Source organism: Symphalangus syndactylus, chromosome 19 (assembly GCF_028878055.3).
Source record: "Symphalangus syndactylus isolate Jambi chromosome 19, NHGRI_mSymSyn1-v2.1_pri, whole genome shotgun sequence".
NCBI lineage: Eukaryota > Metazoa > Chordata > Mammalia > Primates > Hylobatidae > Symphalangus > Symphalangus syndactylus.
In genome coordinates, this window is record NC_072434.2 from 45,725,242 (window position 1) to 45,746,741 (window position 21,500).

At 37.2% G+C, this 21,500-nt stretch overlaps 1 protein-coding gene across 1 annotated transcript in view; it reads left to right on the top strand.

The window, feature by feature from the left end:
* The window catches only part of DNAI4 (dynein axonemal intermediate chain 4), a 108,053-nt gene that overhangs the window by 41,190 nt on the left and 45,363 nt on the right, over nt 1-21,500 (top strand). Inside the window, 2 exon segments of the mRNA XM_055233448.1 lie at nt 9,735-9,891; nt 13,170-13,309. Of these exon segments, the coding sequence (XP_055089423.1) occupies nt 9,735-9,891; nt 13,170-13,309 (297 nt within the window).

The window sequence follows — 21,500 nt, forward strand, 5'->3', positions numbered from 1 at the left end:
AAACTAGACTAACACATTACAAGAAAAAATCATGAGCCAATATCCTTGATGAACATGGATGCAAAAATCCCCAACAGAATATTAGCAAACTGAATTCCACAACACACTGAAAAAACTCATCCACCATGATCAAGTGGGATTTGTCCCTGAGATGCAAGCATGGTTCAACATATGCAAATTACTAAATATGATACATCACAATAGAATGAAGGACAAAAACTGTATGATCATCTCATCAGATACAGAAAAAGAAGGGAACTCTCATACACTGTTGATGGAAATATAAATTAGTATAGCCATTATGGAAAACTAGGTAGGTTCCTCAAACTAAAAATAGAATTACCATAAGATCCAGCAATCCTACTTCTGGGTGTTTACCCAAAAGATTTGAAATCAGTTTCTCTGACTGCATCCCATGTTCATTGCAGCACTATTCACAGTAGCCAAGTTATGGAATCAACCTACGTTCATCAACAGATGAATGGATAAAGAAAATGTGGTATATACACACAGTGGAATACTCTTCAGCCTTAAAAAGAAGGAAATTCTGTCATTTGTGACAACATGGATGTAATGAATTAGAGAACATTATGCTAAGTAAAATAAACCAGACACAGAAAGACAAATACTACGTGTTCTCATTTATATGTGGAATCTAAGACAATTGATCTCATAGAGGTGGAATGTAGAATGGTAGTTACAAAGGCTAGGGATTTGGGAGATTGGGGAGATGATGATCAAAGAGTGAAAAATCTTAGGAGAAGTATGTTTTTTTAAAAAGGCTGTTGCCTAATGTGATAAATATAGTTAATAGAATATTCTATATTACAAAATTGTGAAGAGAGAAATTCCAAATGTTTTCACTACAAACATGTTGAGTATTTGAGGTGATGGATATATTAACTAGCTTGATTTACTTATTCTACATTGTATTCATAAACCATCACTTTGTACGCCATAAATGTACACAATTATAAATTGTCACTTTACAATTTAAAAATTGTATATTCCTGTAAAATACAACATATTTAAAAGTATCTTCCTAAAAAAGATATTTTAAAAATTATGTCACAGGCAAAATGAAACTAGGTTTACTTTTTTAAAAAGGAATAAAGTTGATGCAGATTGGGCCGAGTATGGTGGCTCACACCTGTAATCCCAGCACTTTGGGAGGCCAAGATGGGCGGATCACCTGAAGTCAGGAGTTCAAGACCAGCCTGGCCAACATGGCAAAACCCCATATATACTAAAAAAACAAAAATTAGCTGGGTGTGGTGGTGCACACCTGTAATCCCAGCTACTCGGGAAGCTGATGCAGGAGAATCACTTGAACCCAGGAGGTAGAGGTTGCAGTGAGCTCAGATAGCGCCACTGCACTCCAGTCTGGTGACAAGAGCAAAACTCCGTCTCAAAAAGAGTTTTTATAGATTGGAAAGCAAGAAATAAAACTGTCTATACTTACAGATGACATCATTGTCTATATAGAAAATTCCTAAGAATCTACAAAAAAATAAATAAATAAAAATAAGAAAACTTCCTGGCACCAGTAGGCATGTATCCTGCAACATTGCAGGATACAAGGCCAATATATAAAAGCAAACTGCCTTTCTGTTTGCCATCAATGAACTACTAGACTTTGAAATTAAACTACAACAACAAAAAACATTTACAGTAGCATCAGAAAAGAAGAAGTATAAATCTAACAGAATATTTACAGAATCTATACACAGAAAGCCTCAAAACAGGGAAGAAAAGTAAAAAAATAAATAGATGAATTTCATATGCATGCATTGGAACACTCAGTATTGTAAATATATCAGTTATTTGTAATTTGATGTATAGATTCAATCCAATTTTAATCAAAATCCCAGCAATCTTTTTTGTAGATATCAGCGAATTGATTCTATAATTTATATTGAAGAACAGAGGATTTAAAACAGCCAGCCCAACTCTGGAAAAAAAAACTGAAGGACTCACATTACCTGATTTCAAGCATAAGAATAGAGCTATCATAGTCAAGTACACTGATAAATAAAATGGAATACAGAGCTCAGAAATAGACCCACACTAATATAATCAACTGATTTTTTACGAAAACACAAAGGCAATTCAATGAAGAAAGAATTCTCTTTTCAATAAATGTTGATGGAAAAATTGAACATCCATATGCAAAAAAAGAGAGAGAGAGCATAGACACAGACCTTACATCTTACTCAAAAATTAACTCAAAATGGATCATGGGCCTAAAGTTAAAATGCAAAAGTATGAAACTTTTTGAAAAACATCAGGAAAAAATCTGTATGATCTTGGCTTTGGTAATGGAATTTTAGATACACCAAAAGCACAATCCATAAAAGTAGAAATTGGTAGAATTGGACTTTTTAAAAATTTTTGCTTTGTGAAAGAAAATGTTAAGTGAATGATAAGACAAACCACAGGCTGGGAGAAAATTTTCTGCAAATCAAATAGATCATAAAGGACTTTTATCCAAAGAACATAAACAATTCATAAATTTCACAGTAAAAAAAAATTCAACTGTATTAGTCTGTTTTCACGCTGCTGATAAAGACATACCCAAGACTGGGAAGAAAAAGAGGTTTAATGGACTTACATTCCACATGGCTCGGGAGGCCTCACAATCATGGTGGAAGGCAAGAATGAGCAAGTCATATCTCACATGGATGGCAGCACGCAAACAAGAGAGAGGTTGTGCAGGGAAACTCCCATTTTTAAAACCATCAGATCTCTTGAGACTCATTCACTATTACAAGAACAGCACAGGAAAGAACTGCTCCCATAAGTCAATCACCTCCCACTGGGTTCCTCTCATGACATGGAATTGTGGGAGTTACAATTCAAGATGAGATTTGGGTGGAGACACAGCCAAACTATATCATTCCACCCCTGGTCTCTCCTAAATCTCATGTCCTCACATTTCAAAACCAATCATGCCTTCCCAACAATCCCCCCAAGTCTTAAGTTATTTCAGCATGAACTCAAAAGTCCACAGTCCAATATCTCGTCTGAGACAAGGCAAGTCCCTTCTGCCTATGAGCCTGTCAAATCAAAAGCAAGTTAGTTACTTCCTAGATACAATGGGGGTACAGGCATTGGGTAAATACAGCTGTTCCAAATGGGAGAAACTGGCCAAAACAAAGGGGCTATAGGCCCCATGCAAGTCCAAAATCTAGCAGGGCAGTCAAATTTTAAAACTCAAAAATGATCTCTTTTCATTCCATATCTTGCATCCAGGTCACACTGATGCAAGAGGTGGGTTCCCGTGGCCTTGGACAGCTCCGCCCCTGTGGCTTTTCAGGATATAGCCTCCCTCCTGGCTGCTTTCATGGGCTGGCATTGAGTGTCTATGCCTTTTCCTGGCACATGGTGCAGGCTGTCAGTGGATCTACCATTCTGGGGTCTGGAGGATGGTGGTTCTCTTCTCAAGGCTCCACTAGGCAGTGCCCCAGTAGGGACTCTGTGTGGGGGCTGCAACCCCACATTTCCCTTCTGCACTGCCCTAGCAGAGCTTCTCCCTGAAGGCCCTGCCCCTGCAGCAAACTTCTGGCTGGGCATCCAGGCCTTACCATACATCCTCTAAAATCTAGGTGGAGGTTCTCATACCTCAATTCTTGACTTCGCTGCACCCACAGGCTCAATACCACATGGAAGCTGCCAAGGCTTGGGGCTTCCACCCTCTGAAGCCATAGCCTGAGCTGTACCTTTGTCCCTTTTAGTCATGGCTGGAGTGGCTGGGATGCAGGGCACCAAATCCCTAGACTGCACACAACACCAGGACGCTGGGCCCAGCCCACAAAACCATATTTACCTCTTAGGCCTCCAGGCTTGTGATGGGAGGGGCTGCCATGAAGACCTCTGACATGCTCTGTAGACATTTTCCCCATTGTCTTGGTGATTAATATTTGTCTCCTCATTACTTATGCACATTTCTGCAGCCAGCTTGAATTTCATTTCAGAAAATGGGATTTTCTTTTCTATTGCATTGTCAGGCGGCAAATTTTCCGATCTTTCATGCTCTGCTTCCCTTATAAAACTGAATGCGTTTAACAGCACCCAAGTCACATCTTGAATGCTTTGTTGCTTAGAAATTTCTTCTGCCGGATACCGTAAGTCTCTCTCAAGTTCAAGTTCCACGAATCTCTAAGGCAGGGGCAAAATGCCACCACTCTTTTTGCTAAAACAAGAGTCACCTTTGCTCCAGTTCCAAACGAGTCCTTCATTTCCACCCGAGACTACCTCAGCCTAGACTTTATTGTCCGTATCGCTCTCAGCATTTTGGTCAAAGCCATTCAACAAGTCTCTAGGGAGTTCCAAACTTTCCCAGATTTTCCTGTCTTCTTCTGAGCCCTCCAAACTGTTCTGACCTCTGTCTGTTATCCATTTCCAAAGTTGCTTCCACATTTTTGGGTGTCTACAGCAGCACCCCATTCTACTGGTACCAATTTGCTGTATTAGTCAATTTTCATGCTGCTAATAAAGACATACCTGAGACTGGGAAGAAAAAGAGGTTTAATGGACTTAACAGTTCCACATGGCTGGGGAGGCCTCACAATCATGCCAGAAGGCAAGGATGAGCAAGTCACATCTCATGTGGATGGTAGCATGCAAAAAAGAGAGCTTGTGCAGGGAAACTCCCACTTTTAAAACCATCAGATCTTGTCAGACTCATTCACTATCATGAGAACAGTGCAGGAAAGACTCATTCCCTTAATTCAATCACCTGCCACTGGGTTTCTCCCATGACACGTGGGAATTGTGGGAGTTACAACTCAAGATGAGATTCGGGTGGGGACACGCCAAACCATATCACCAACCCAGTGAAAAATGAACAAAACGTAGAAACAAACACTTCATCAAAAAAGATATACAGGTGGCATATAAGCATATGAAATGATGCTCAGTTTCATATGTTATCAGGAAAATACAAATTAAAAATGAGATAGTACTACATATGCATTTAAATGGCTAAAAAAACCTGATAATACCAATTGCTGGCAAAGATGTGAAGAAATAGGAACGCTCATTCCTTGCTGGTGGGGATGCACAATGGTACATCCAGTTTGGAATATAGTTTGGGAATTTCTCATAAAACTAAATATACTCTTACCATATCATCAAGCAATTGTGTTCCTTGATACTTACCCAAATGAACCAAAAATTTATCTTCACACAAAAATCTGCACTCAAATGTTTCTAGCAGCTTATTCATAAATGCAAAAGACTAGAAGCAACCAAGATGTCTTTTAGGTGGTGAATAGATAAACAAACAATAGTATGTCCATATAATGCAATATTATTCAGCAATAAAAAAATGAACTATGAATCCATGCAACAAGATTGATGAATCTTAAATACTTATTGCTAAGTCAAATAAACCAGTCTGAAAAGACTATGTCCTGTCTGATTCTATTTATATGACAGTCTAGAGAAAGGCAAAACTATAGAAACAGAAAACAGATCAATGGTTGCTAGCAGGGCCTTGAAGAGAAGGGAGAGTTGAATAGGTGAAGCATAATGAATATTTTTAGGATGGTAAAACTATTCTGTATAGATACTGTAATGGTGGATACATAGCACCATGCCTTTACTAAAACCCATAGAATATTACGGCACAAAAAGTGAGACTTAAAATTTGGGAGGTTTTTTTTTTAAATCACAATTAAGAAATAGGAGGATCCTACAATGGAATACAGACTGTAACGAAAGAATCAAACTGCCTTACAAATGTATAATATAACCCTCCAGAAAGAGTGGGAGGAAAGGGTATATACCTAAATAATATTGAAAATGAGTAGAGGCTGTAAGATTAAAGACAAAAGGAACTGCAAATAAACACTCTAGTTTATAGTCAGTTCCCATGGGGGTATGGGTTAATAATTCTGAATCATTGTACATGCATACTGGGATTGAACATGTAAGTAATTGGAGGGCAGATGGTAGGAACTCACCATTGTTGGAGTGGGAGATTACAGAAAGCAAGAAGGGTACCTAGAATTATTCCTGTGGTATTGAACAAGTGTCAAAAACATTAATGTAAACTCATGTTTAGCTTAATAGAGATAGAGATGAACATAGATGTATAGATACGTTTGTATATACAAGTTAGTGTACATACAAATATTTCTTAGCTCTGTCCACTAAGAAGGCCTAGAAGCAATGACACCCCAGAAGCAGCAAGCACTCCCAGTGCTCAGATTTTCATTTCTAATTCCATTCTCTAATAAAAGTAACTAGAGCTCTTTGAAGAAATGCCTGATTCTAGAGTTGGGGCAGGGATACAAGATGAGCCAGAAAGTAAAGAAGTGTTCAAACAAAACAAAATAGAACAAAACTCTACAATAAACAAACAACAAAAAGGGGTATTTGAGAGGAACCAGCAGCCAACAGAAAGAGCTCACAGTGGCAAAAGGTAAAACAATTTCAACAACAAAATAAATAGTATAGAATTGGATTATAACCCATATTATAAAATAAATACCCATGAGTTCATAGTAACACAAACCAATATTGAATAAATGAAGAGGAGAGAATAGACAAATCTTTTTACACAAGAATTCCAAATAATTATATAGATATTCTTCCCTCAAGAAGGTGGATCTTAACTTCCCATTCTACAAGTATGGGCTTTGCATGTTGACTTTCTTCTAAACAGTAAAATATGTAAAGGAGAGGGGGGAAAATAACTTTAAAGCAGAGGATATTGACAGGTGGTCAAGATTAGCACCATCAACGATAAGTTATGTTGTTAGCATGTGTCTTTGATATGATATGATGAGAATGATACTTTACCTCTGTAGTCTTCCTCCCAGAAACCCATAACACTTGTTTTACATCAGAAAATCACAAATTGAAGGACATTCTACAAAATACATGACTACTACTTTTCAAAACTTGCAAAGTCATCAAAAACAAGGAAATTCTGAGAAACTGTCACAGTGTAGAGAACCCCAAGGAGACATGATGACTAAATGTAATGTGGTGCCTTGGATGAGATCCTGGAAGAGAAAAGTGACATTAGTTAAATTTAAGGAAATTGGACTTTATATGATAATAAAATAGCAATATTGTAGTTGTACTAAATGTACCAAAGTAATGTTAACAATAGGGAAAACTGGATATAGGGTATACAGAAACTCTAATTATTCTTACAACTCTTCTGTATACCTAAAACTATTCTAAAATACAAAGTTTACCAAAGGTTAAGAAAAAGTCTAGAGGTAAGTCCACGCAATTATTGCTAAGCCCTTGGGTGCTTCTGATGCACGGTAAAGTTTGAGAACCATTGCTTTACCATATAACCAAAAGGAGTTTTGTGCTTAGAAAAGTTTATGGTTTTAATTGCAAGGTAGGGGCCAAACACATGCACGGGTTGTCTCTGGATGCTCTCAATTAATAAATAACTCACTAATAGATACCTTTGACAAGTGAGGAGAAGGGAGGAAAAATAAACTGCTTTTGTGACTCAATTATACTGTAATTGTATTGGGCCCATTGAAGCTAAAGTAGAGGCCAAGGAAGGCTTCATAGGTTGTTCTCTACTGGGGTCTCTGAGAATAGCCAAACGATTGCATCCCTTTTCCCCACCCTGTTCTGAATTAATTGAAAAATATGATAAGGGTAAATATGATGAATTGGAGCCAAAATATCACATTAAGGATAAAAGTCCCCTGTTAAACCCTCAAATTTGACAGACTTACCCACCCATTCATGAAAGGTTTGAGACCACTTCAGGACTCTCCTAACCCTCTCAAGGGGCTTCGTGAGTAAAGGTGTGGAGAGGAGCCATGATTGTCATACTAGGCTAGAGCTCCCTCCTCTGGGAAGAACCGTCAGGAGTGTAGATGTTCCCTCCATCACCGGCAGTGAAGAGGAGCAGGCAAAACAGATGATAGAATTGTGATTCTTTTCTAGGTGGAGAGAGAGGTGTACTCAAAATCTGTGGTACAGCTAGTCTAAAGTTAGGGGATTTGACTCATGAAATAGACAGATTCTATGGGTAAACAGTTTGGTTTGGGTGTATTTCTGAATATATATTAAATTCAAGCAACATTTAGGAAATGGGTGACACAGAACTCCAGGCAAAAATCCTATTTGCGATCCTAGGGCTTTGTCTATGAATGGTAGTTCCTCTGCCATCAAGAAGGTTGACTAGACTATTACTTTTCCCAACCATAATAACTGAGATGTTACTATATTAGGTTCTATATATGTAATATATCTAATATAAGATCATTTATTTTTATAATTAGCATGTCTGTGCCACATTGCTACTTTGAAGTATATATAACTAAATTGCAAAGGAAGATCTGGTGGTCTAACAGTAAGAAACCTCAGAGAATCAAGAACCTAAATCGCTAGTCTTAAAATTGTTAGTATTCCTGTGTGGACTTTTCACTTAACTTCTGTTTTTTATTTTCTTAATTGACAAAAGGTTTGGACTACATATACCTCCAATTTTGTTCTTGTGGATAACTCATTTACTTCTTTACTCATTTTGTCTGTCTTAGTCAAATTTACTTATATAAATAAAATCTTTTACTTATTTTTAAAATTTATTACACAAATAGAAAAAAATTAAAGAATATTTTTAAAAAAGAAGAATCACCCAAAACTAAAGAAGATTTGCAACTTAAAATTTTCTGTTTCCTGACCTTGCTTATCTGCATAATATTTTACATTCTTATTACCATAGTGCAGATCATGTTCTGGGCTGCTCTGTCATTTAACATTTTAGAACATATTTTCAAAATTTTTTATTATTACATTACTTACTATTTAATAGTCATAGATGGGTATACCATAATTTATTTAGCCATTAAAAATGTTGATGATTGGTTTTTGGAATTAATAACTTGTATTTTTTTTAGATTATAAGGAAGGTGTTTTTCTCAGCTCTGAACCTTTTTAAGAGGAGACTGAGATGTTTTTAAGTTTTCCTAAAGCTGTCCAAGCTTTACCTATCCCAAAGGCTCATGAATGTCTGCTGTATACCCTGTTGTTGATAGAAAACATTGAACTCTCACTTATATACTTTCTCATGGCTGTTACCCACATAACCAATTCCGAACTCTCCTAGCTGTGAAACTCAATTCTCAATGGAATTTTCCAAGGACCTTGGATCAAGTTCTGACTGTCCTAAAGGTTTATGGCCAATTATTTTCACTCAATTATTTGCCTAGACATTGGTTCCAATTTTCTTTCTATAGTCAACCAGGACTAATATAGTAGAGTCTTTACCCCTGGTGAAGATGATTAGAGGTGGAATGACATCTAAATTAAAAGACAGCTAATAAGGAGGGCAAATGAAGGATAAAAGTTTGCTAAAGCAACGAATTAGAAGTTAACTTCACGGCTCAAAGAAGTGTTGCTTACTAAATATAGTTGCCTCCATATTCTTGAGTAGTGCCAACAGTCACTAACCCCAGTTCCCAATTAATATTGTGGGATAGTTATAATGGAATACCCTTAGAGTTATGACTATAGGTATTAAACTGGGGTAGGCTTGTTATGTCAGCAAGGAAGGCTGTTTATGGCCTACAAGATCCAATTTGGCTTCAGAAAGGTTGAATATACTACATCTCACAACCTGGCCTGTTCCTTGACTATATAAACCACCTGCAATATATTACCCATTATGGTATTTTGGTGACTAGAAGGAAAAATGCAAATTAAAAATAGCAATTAGTAAATGATTTTAATTAAGTCATGTATTTTAGATTTGCAAGTTACAAGGGCAGCACCTGAAAAAATTGTAACAAAAGAAGACCTGGAGAAGAATATACAGATAATACTCACAGAGACAGAAACACTGAGATTTTTTGACTTGCCCACAGTCATGGTCTCTGTAGAATCTGAAGAAGCTGAGAAAGTAACGTATGTATGGTTCAGTTGTCTACATTGTTTCTGTAATTCAAATGCTAAGCCAAGGGTTCTTATCCTTGTTTCTGTGAAGGGTCCTTGGGGATTCTGGGATATACACTATGGGGTTTGGGGGGAGACTGTATATTCCCTACAAAATTATATACAAAGTTATATAAGTGCCATGTGAACTTTTATGTTCATGTTTATGTTGTGTGTAAATTTTTCTAGAGGAAGAGCCCATAGCTTTACCATATTTTTAAATAATTAGGCGAACTTCTAAGCCAAATAACAAAATAAGCTTCCAAGTCTCTATATAGGTTTTAATTATTTTTACTTTTATACATATATAAATCATTTTCAATTTAAAAAGAAACAACTGATATTTTTATAGTAATAGCCAAAACCGCAATTACTTTTGCACCAACCTAATATTTAAAACAGGAAGGCAAAATATGGGTAAATAAATGAATTTACTATATTAGAGAAGTTTTCCATTTCTCTTTATTAATGAATATAAATAGAGTTAGTTTTGGTCTCAAGTATTTTGATAGCCTGTTGTTAGGCAGATACACGTTTAAGGATTGTTACGTTTTCATGAAGAACTGACCCCTTTAACATTTTGTACTATCCCTCTTTGTCCCTGATAATTTTTCTTGTTCTGCTCTCCTCCATCTAAAATTAATATAGCTACTATAAGTAGATTATTAATAGTTATTCTGATTATTTTACCTAAAGTATTATTTGAATAGGATTTATAGTACTAAAAACTCCATCACTAAAATAATTTTAGGGTATTATTCCTTCTCAAAATATAAAATATTATAATATGGTTTGGACTATAAAACATAGTACATATTAGATCATGAATAGCATACCTTTAAAAGCTCATAAGAAGGAAGGGAAAGTTCCCAGGACCAAAAAAAAAAAAAAAAAAGAGAAAGAGGGAAAAAAGAAAGGGATAGATAATTGCTTTGAAATCAGAAAGGGAGAAATGCTGGGAAGAAATGTTAATATTAACATATGGATCTGGAGACCAGTGATGAGTCTTGGGTTCTCCCAACCCTTACACTGAAAGAGCTGAAAGAGAGATTCTTGTGTTAAGCCAAGACTCTCAAAAGGAGCTCAGTTATCTCAACTGATCCTAGGCCAGTAGAGTCAACTCCCTACTGTCAGAAGCAAACACAAATCTCTGGAGGAAAGCATACCACCATTTTCGCTCTTAAGATTCCCTCAGATCAGCCGGGTGTGGTGGCTTATGCCTGTAATCCCAGCACTCTGGGAGGCCAAGGCAGGAGGATGGCTTGAGCCCAGGAGTTTGAGACCAGCCTGCAACATGGCGAGAGCCCCATCTCTACAATTTTTTTTTTTCTTTTTTGAGTAGCCAGGCATGGTGGTACATACCTGTAGTCCCAGCTGCTCGGGAGGCTGAGATAGGAGAATCACTTGATTGATCACGGGAAGTGTGGCTGCAGTGAGCCATGTTCACGCCATTGCATTCTGGCCTGGTCAACCGAGAGAGACCATGTGACCATGTCTAAAAAAGAAAAAAAAAGGAAGAAGAAGATGAAGAAGAAGAAGAAGAGGAGGGAGAGGAGGGAGAAGGAGAAGGAGAGGGAGGAGAGGGAGAAGGAGAGGGAGGAGAGGGAGAAGGAGAAGGAGAAGAATTCCCTTAGGTTGAATTTGGTATAGATCCTGAAGACTATAGATAATTATATTATCAGATATAGACTATAAAATATGTGTGAAATGTTTAAACAAATAAGAGACAGAGTTAAAACATGATTAACATTAAGAAACTGTCAGGCCGGGTGCGGTAGCTCGTGCCTATAATCCCAGCACTTTGCGAGGCTGAGGCGGGCAGATCACTTGAGGTCAGGAGTTTGAGACCAGCCTGGCCAACATGGTGAAACTTGTCTTTATTAAAAATACAAAAATTAGCTGGGCATGGTGGCATGCACCTGTAATCCCAGCTACTCGGGAGGCTGAGGCACAAGAGTTGCTTCTCCAGGAGGGGAAGGTTGCAGTGAGTGGAGATCACCCTGGGCAACACAGTGAGACCACATCTCTCATTATTATTATGTATAAATAATAAATAGATAAGAGCATTGGAATATAAAAGTAATTTCATTAAAAAATAAAAATAGAAAAAATATTTTTAAAAATCATGTCACCTACAGAGGAACAATTAAACTGACAGCATTATTAGGGATAAAGTGTACTTCATAATGATAGGAAGGTATAGTAATCCTGAACTTGAATATTCCTAATAAAATAACATGGGCCAGGCACGGTGGCTCATGCCTGTAATCCCAGCACTTTGGGAGGATGAGGCGGGTGGATCACCTGAGGTCAGGAGTTCATGAGCAGCCTGGTCAACATGGTAAAACCTCGTGTCTACTAAAAATACAAAAATTAGCTGGGTGTGGTGGCTTATGCCAGTAGTACCAGCTTCTCGGGAGGCCGAGGCAGGAGAATCACTTGAACCTGAGAGGCGGCGGTTGCAGTGAGCTGAGGTCGTGCCACTGCACTCCAGCCTGGGTGACAGAGCAAGACTCCGTCTCAATCAATCAGTCAATCAATCAATAAAATAACCTGAAAATATGTGAAGCAAAAATTGGAAACTTGATACATATCCTGTTAATGTAGGAGATTTAAACACACCTCTCTTAATTGTTGGTAGGTCAACCAGAGAACACATTAGTATGGATATAGAAAATTTGAATAAAAACTTAATGGTCAGATACAGACTTCTGCACTCAACAATTAGAGAACACGTTCTCTTTCAGCACACATGCAGCATTTATAAAAAATTATTCATAAGGCTATGAAGCAAAGTCTCAAAAATTTCAGAATAGAATTATACAAATGAAAATTTCTGGCCACAATGCAATAAAGTTAAAAATTAATAACATAAATCTCAACTAAAACAGACACATTTACATACACATTTGGAAGTTCAAAAGCACATTTCTAAATTCCTCATGGGTCATCAAAGAAGTAATGGAAAATTTAAAAATATTCAGAACTAAAACCTACATGGAGTTAGTACTAGCATGTTATTGATAAGGTACCGAAAGTAGTAGGGATGTTGGGAAATAGACACAGTATAAAAGAGTCCTCTGGAGGTCATTTAGTGCAGTCTTTTCCTAAGGCTTTTTTTGAACTCTCAGTTCACTTTTTGGTGCAAGCCACATTAATGAAAGTAATTTTAAGGAAAAGAATAATATAAAGAGATAATATGTGTGGTGATGATTCTTATTAATGAGTTGGATACACTTTATTTTTTACAGTCAGAGAAACAAGAATTATGAAGTCCTTTGTAGAAATAGATTAGGCAACGACCTATATGTTGAAAGGATGATGCAGACTTTCAATGGAGCACCAAAGAATAAAGATGTTCAATGTGATAAAATCATAATGGAAGATAAAGGTAATTTCTTTCATTCTGCTTGATAAACTATAATGTTCTCATGTACATTCTTTGAGTCTGTCAATCAACAAGTGAATATTGAAATATATAAAGCAAAAATAAAAATAATTTGGCCAAACCACAACAGTAGTTGGACACTGTGATCTATAGCTTTCAGAATTTGACATGCTAAGTAATATATAGATTTGAATAACATAATTATTCATCTTGATTTTTATGCATACTATATCATAGAACTTTATACTCTTTAAATATTTATATAAACTGATTATTTACTATGTCACAAAGAATGTCAGCCATAACTATTAACATTTTAAATGTGTCAGACACTATGTCCTTCACATATATTAACTGGTTTAATTTTTAAAGCAACCCTATGAGGTAGATACTATTATGCTTCCCCATTTTATAGATGAGGAAACAGGCAAAGAGAAGTTTGCTAACTGTTTTGGTTCTAGAGCTTGTGCACTTAACTACTATACTTACCACCTCTCAATGTGTACAGATTAACAACCCTGAGCACATTGCATAGCCAAAATCTGTAAGGTGTAGCCAAAGAAGTAATTACAAGCAAAGTTATTTTCTTCCTTTTTTTTTTTTTTTTTTTTTTTTGAGGCAGAGTCTTACCCTGTCACCCAGGCTAGAGTGCAGTAGCACAGTCTTGGCTCACTGCAACCTCTGCCTCCTGGGTTCAAGTGATTCTCCCCCTCAGCCTCCCAAGCAGCTGGGATTATAGGCACCTACCATCATACCCGGCGAATTTTTGTATTTTTGTAGAGATGGGGTTTCACCATGTTGGCTAGGATGGTCTTGAACTCCTGAACTCAGGTGATCCACCCATCTCGGCCTCCCAAAGTGCTAGGATTACAGGCATGAGCCACTGTGCCCAGCCAGTTATATTCTTTTCTTTTCTTTTTTTTTTTTTTTTTGAGACACAGTTTCGCTCTTCTCACCCAGGCTGGAGTGCAATGGCGCAATCTTGGCTCACTGCAACCTCCACCTCCCAGGTTCAAGCAATTCTCCTGCCTCAGCCTCCCGAATAACTGGGATTACAGGTGCCTGCCACCATGGCCAGCTAATTTTTGTATTTCTAGTAGAGATGGAGTTTCACCATGTTTAAGACTGGTCTCGAACTCCTGACCTCAGGTGATCCTCCCATCTCAACCTTCCAAAGTGCTGGGATTACAGGCATGAGCCACTGCACCTGGCCACGGCCGGTTTTATTCTTAATTGCCTTTATTATGCAGCAGAACTATAAGCTAGTTTTTACAAAAGATTAACAGAACAAACCCCTAGCAAAAAAATTAACCATTGCTTTTAATCAAAGAACACACATACATCTTATTGGTGAGAGCATTTATTCCTTACTCCTAATGTTTTCTTTTATGTGGAAGAACATGAGTGGATATCTTTATCTCCATCTCTTTCTATTCTCTCACTCATTCCTACTTAGGAGTGGAGGTGTGACTTACTTGATTGGTAAATAACCATACATGGGGATGTATGGTTATTCCCCTGCTTTCCCTCTTCTGGTAGCCTGCTGGCAGAAAGGAGTACAAATTCTGATTGGTTTCTCCATGCTATACATTTTATAGGGGGAGGACTCCACATTGTTAGGCCTGTGGTTATCAAGCTCATTGTTGCTGCACATCTAAACTGTATCAGCCAATCTAAACATTATCAGTAATAAAGGTAATTTTGATCTCTGTTTTATTCCTTGTCAGTTTCTAAATTGGTGCAAACTTGGATGGACCCAGAAAAGTGAATTACTAGATGATATTTAGTAACTTTTTCTAGTCCTTAACCAATTCGTATTAAGAAACCTATTCATATTTTTTCCAAATATTAATATGTAGTAAAGGGTTTAAATATTTTTAAATGGATTACTGTATGTAACTTTAGGTTTCCAATTCATATTAGCAAACCTATTCATATTTTTTTCCAAAAGTAAAGGGTTTAAGTATTTTAAATGGATTACTGTATATAACTTGATGCTAAAATATTTGAAAACAAAAGAAGAATGATTCTTTATGGAACTCAAAATAATCAAAACTTCCCAAGAAGTAATAGAATTATACATTAACTCAAAGAAATGGGAAAATTTTACCAAAATATACCACTTTAAAATGGCCTAGATCAAGATCAATTACTTTAGAGGTTTATTCTGTAAATGTGAGAATACTTTATAATATTCATGTGTATTAGGGTTCTTCAGAAAAACAGAACCAATAGAATATGTATATATATTCATATCTAGGATTTATTTATTTATTTATTTATTTATTTTGAGATGGAGTCTCACTCTGTCACCCAGGCTGGAGTGCAGTGGTACAATCTCGGCTCACTGCAACCTCCGCCTCCTGGGTTCAAGCGATTCTCCTGCCTCAGCCTCCCAAGTATCTGGGACTACAGACACGCCACCACACCCAGCTAATTTTTGTATTTTTAGTAGAGATGGGATTTCACTGTGTTGGCCAGGATGGTCTCAATCTCCTGACCTCATGATCTGCCCACCTCGGCCTCCCAAAGTGCTGGGATTACAGGCATGAGCCACTGCACCTGGTCGATTTATAGTTTATATCTAGTATTTATTTATAAAGCAATTTATTACAGGGCATTGGCTTATGTAATTATGGAGGCTGAGAAGTACCATGATCTGCCATGTGCAAACTGGGGACACAGGCAAGCTGATGTGGTAGTTTGAAGCCCTGAGAGTTGAAGAGCCAACAGTATCGGTTCCAGTCTACCTCTGAACACCTGAGAACCAGGATCACTGAGGGCAGCGGATTGATGCCCCTACTGAAGTATTCAGGCAGAGAGTGAATTCAACCTTCCTCCACCTTTTAATTCTATTCAGCCGTCAGTGTATTGGATGATGCCCACCACATTGGAGAGAGCCATCTGCTTTACTCAGTCTACCAATTCAAATGTTAATCTCTTGTGAATACACCCTCACAGATACACCCAGATACAACATTTAATCAGCTAGCTAGGCATCCTGTGCCCAGTCAGGTTGACATATATAAAGTTAACCATCACACCATGTTATTTAAATTGCTCCAAGTTATATAAAATATGAGGATATTTACTAGTTTTTAAAACAAGGTTAAAACATTACAAAGAAAATATAGACTAATCTCATAGATATGTGGAAAAATTAAAAATATAGTAGTACTAAATTTGAACCCTCAAGGCATTAGGAATCCCTATAGTAACAACTTATTCTAGGAGTATAAAGATTATTAAATATCAGGAAACCTATGATTCATCATTACAAAATCATATTTATAAGTTTAATGTAAAACAAGAATGGTAAATGCCAAAAAGAGTAGTTGATGCAATTCAGACTTCATTTGTGATGAAATTATCTGTATAGGAATGGTATGGATCTTCTTGATAAAATATTTAAAAAGCAAAATTTTTGCTTGCAGGTGAACCACTAGAGATAATAATTGCTGTGATCCATTAAATATAAGAACCAGAACATAATGTCACTTATCACAGTAACTCTTCAAGTTTGTTTTGGCAGTTCCAACTATTGCAGTAAGACAGCAACAGATATAAGATATTAATACTTATAAGGATTCAAAAACAAATAGTCATTATTTGTAGGTGACATTAGTGTCTACTTAGCTACCTCAGGAACATCAACTAAAAAAAATAGTTCTAGGATGATGCAACAAAAATGGCAGAGTAGGTAGTTCTGACAACGTGTCCCTCCACAGAAATGCTCCTAAAACTGAGCAAACGCTGTCAGAATCTGTTGCATTCATGGAACAAGAACAGAATGTTCTTTAAAAAAAAATCCAAAGAACAAAAGAATCTTGATAGCTTAATAAAATGTTTGGAAGATAACAAAAAAAAAAATTTCCAAGAAGTAGAGAAGAAAAACAAAGAGATGGAAAATCTAAGAGAAACAATAAAATTAGAGGACCAATCCAGAAAGTTCAATAGTCAATAATGGTTCCTAAAATAGAAAATGGAGGGGAGGAGCTAATTCAGTAAAACCTCTCAGACTTGAAAGTCAAAAGTTGGAAGATTGAAGGGGAACAAAAAGTGCCAGCATATTACCAATAAATGAAATTTTAAAATGTGGGAGACAGAAAATGTCCACAAACTACCAGAGAGAAAAATAAATAGGTCAGTGTGAGAACAAGACATCAGACTGGTTGGAAACAAGAATGTAATGGAACACTGCTGATATGCTTGGCTGTGTTCCCACCCAAATCTCATCTTGAATTTTAATCCCCATAATTCCTACATGTTGTGAGAGGGAAGAGGTGGAGATAATTGAATCATGGGGGTGGTTACCTTCATGTTGTTCTTGATAGTGAGTGAGTTCTCATGAGATCTGATGGTTTTATAAGGGGCTTCCCCCTTCTCTCGTCACTTGCTTTTCTCACCTGCTGCCATGTAAGACATACCTTCTACCATGACTGTGAAGCCTCCCTTGCCATGTGGAACTGTGAGTCAATTAAAATTCTTTATAAATTACCCTTGGTAATTTTTAATTTTAATTTATAATTACCTTTGGGTATGTCTTCATAGCCGCATGAAAATGGACTAATACAACTGCCTTCAAAATTTAGAAGGTAAATAATTTCCAGTCTAGATACTACATCCAACCAAACGTCAAGTATGATGGTAGAATAAAGACATTTTCATATATGCAAAGTATCAAAATAATTTACCTCTCCTGTATATTTTTTCAAGAAGTCAAGGATGTGCTCAACCAAAACCAACTGTGAAACTGAAAAGGAAGAAGACAATAAAATACACTGAACAGGAGATCTGACATAGGAGTGAGGTGATAGTAGTTCCCGGAAGGATAATGACTGGATAGCCTAGGATTCCAGCTGTTCACCAAACATAAAAGGCAACCTATTTACATTAAAACTTGAGATTGACATATTGATCACTACCATAACCTAGATGCTTGCTGACATTATACAATCTCTTTAACCTGAGGACAGAATACTTAGTTACATTATCGGTCTGAATTCTTTTCTGCACCTTGCTTGCATTTACCATTCTTTTTTTTCTTTTTTCTTTTTTTTTTTGAGACAGAGTCTCATTCTGTCGCCCAGGCTGGAGTGCCGTGGTGGAATCTCAGCTCACTGCAACCATCACCTCCTGGGTTCGAGTGATTCCCTGCCTCATCCTCCCAAGTAGCTGGGATTACAAGTGCCTGCCATCACACCTGGCTAATTTTTGTATTTTTACTAGAGACAGGGTTTCACCATTTTGGCCAGGCTGGTCTCAAACTCCTGACCTCAAGTGATCCACTGGCCTCAGCCTCCCAAAGTGCTGGGATGAGGCATGAGCCACCACACCGCCTTTACCATTCTTAATCCAGTTCCTGCTTTCCTTTTCAATAGGCCTCCATAGTTAAGTTGAAGCTTAATTATTTGAAATGCCACCTTTATCATAAGTGACTATATGTATACTGTCAGGGAAAACTTACTCCTCCCTTTTTGTGAACCTTTACAGAAAGAACTTCTGCTAAATTAACACTTTTGGCCTCTCTCTATACATTATTTACTCATTCCCAGGAAAAGAGAAGTGACTAATTTGATAAGAGAATTTAGGAGAAGGAATGAAGCTCAGTCATTTGTGGCTGAGTCACTTTTTGTTAAGTCTGTTCACTTGCAGAAAGCATGCAATCTGGGCTGTTCTTACCCCTGTGGAGGAAGTCTGTGCTTGTCTAGCTGTGACAGTTACTGGTTAGTAATTCTTCCCTATATTCTGGAAGGAAGAATTAGCAAGTCCATTTAGTTGCAGATTTAAGGCTACATTTTTCAATTAGACTTATCAGTAATAAAGTTAATATGTTGACCTCCATTTCTCTGATTCTTGTATCTCTTCCAGTTTCATCCAAAATCAGGCAGGGAAAAGGTACACTTTTATTGATCCATAGAATCTTTTTGTTGTTGTTGTTGTTTTGAGATGGAGTCTTGCTCTCACACCCAGGTTGAAGGGAAATGGTGCAATCTTGGCTCACTGCAACCTCTGCCTCCCAGGTTCAAGTGATTCTCGTGCCTCAGCCTCCCAAGTAGCTGGGATTACAGGCACATGCCACCACGCCGGGCTAATTTTTGCATTTTTAGTAGAGATGGGGTTTCACCATGTTGGCCAGGCTGGTCTCAAACTCCTGACCTCAAATGATTTGCCTGCCTCGACCTCCCAAAGTGCTGGGATTACAGGCGTGAGCCACCATGGCTGGCATCCATAAAATTTTAATATTTACTTAATTTGCATCTAAATTCTTTAGTGTAAACTCTTTCATTATTAAAAAACTTTATTATGAAATATATACTGCAAACAGAAGAGCATACAACACATACATGTGTAGTGTAAAGAAAAAATCAATACCATGTACTCACCAGCCAGGATAAGAAATAGAACATCCCCAGTTGATTAGAAGCCCCCTGTACACTGTCCTATCACAACCCTCTTTCTTCTAGCCACCTCTAACAGAAGTATCCACTCTCCTAACTTTTGGGTTGATCATTACCTTGCTGTTTTTTGAGACAGAGTCTCGCTTTGTTGCCTAGGCTGGAGTGCAGTGGCACGATCTCGGCTCACTGCAACCGCCGCCTCTTGGGTTCAAGCGATTCTCCTGCCTCAGCCTCCGGAGTAGCTGGGTCTACAGGTGTCTGCCACCATGCACAGCTATTTTTAGTAGAGACAGGGTTTCACCTTGTTGGCCAGGATGGTCTTGATCTCTTGACCTCGTGATCTGCCTGCCTCGGCCTCCCAAAGTTCTGGGATTACAGGCGTGAGCCACCGCGCCTGGCCTACCTTGCTCTTTTAAATGTTTTTTTCTTTTATAGCAGATTCTGTAACTGAACTGCCCATATCACGTCTGCATTACCTCTTGCTAGCCAATCTCCATCTGTCGACACCTGCGTTTCTTTGCCTTTTAACAACTATTTAAACGTGTATTACACTGAGAAATGCTTACAAAAAAGGGCACAGTTTGAAATGCTTCTTTTCTGATACCAGTTAAAATAAGCTTTCTTTAATAGCATATAATTATAAAATTGGGAAGTCACAATCATTCATTATTACCCATCTTTTACATAACATTAAGGCATGAACTTTGAGATTTTATTTTTTAACAGCTTTATTGAGTTAGAATTATATACAAAACTGCACTTATTAATGTATACAATTTGACAGGTTTGAAAGTTTGTTTCTTAGGTTAATTAAACTTGTTCAAATGAACAAATGTAACTATAGCACCCAAACTAAAATGAGCAGTAATTGGTTATCTACAAATAAGAGTCAACTTTTAATTATCCAAACATATTGTATTGCTTATTTATAATAGGCATATTTGTTTATGTAACAATTATTAATGACCATGTAACAGTATGTTCCTATATGCTAAACTTACTAAACTTTCAGTTAAAGGAAAGAAAAAGAAAGTTGAGTAATTCAGTGTTCAAAGATGTAATTTCTAAGTTCTCTTCATGAACATGGAAAATGTACTTTTTTCAATTGAACAAAATATACTAGGTATTCTGTGCATGACTTTGTTAGATGGCCTTATGATAAGTTCATTAAGATATAAATATCATTAAGAAATTTGAGTTAACATTCTTACCCATTGAGGCTGGGCATGGTGGCTCACACCTGTAATCCCAGCACTTTGGGAGGCCAAGGCAGGTGGATCACTTAAGGTCAGGGGATCAAGACCAGCCTGGTCAACATGGTGGACCCCATCTCTACTAAAAATACAAAAATTAGCCAGGTGTGATGTGGGTGCCTGTAATCCCAGCTACTTGGGGAGGCTGAGGCAGGAGAATCATTTGAACCCGGGACACATAGGTTGCAGTGAGCTGAGATTGCACCACTGCACTCCAGCCTGGGCAACAGAGCAAAACTCTGTCTTAAAAAAACCAAACCAAACAAACAAACAAACAAACAAACAAAAAACCCGATTATTACCCATTGAAAACATTGCTTTACTAGAGCTCCTCCATTTTGTATTAGGAAAATAATAGTTGTAGCAATTAAGAGGCTGCATTTATTAGATCCACATTCTGTTTTGATTTTTAAGGAAAAAAATTATTTATTAAATCACCATCCTTTAACTGAAAAATTGGTAAATTTAGCATGTACAAATATATTGTTACATGATCGCTGATAAAATAATTGCTGCATAAACATAAATCAGCAGTGAAAG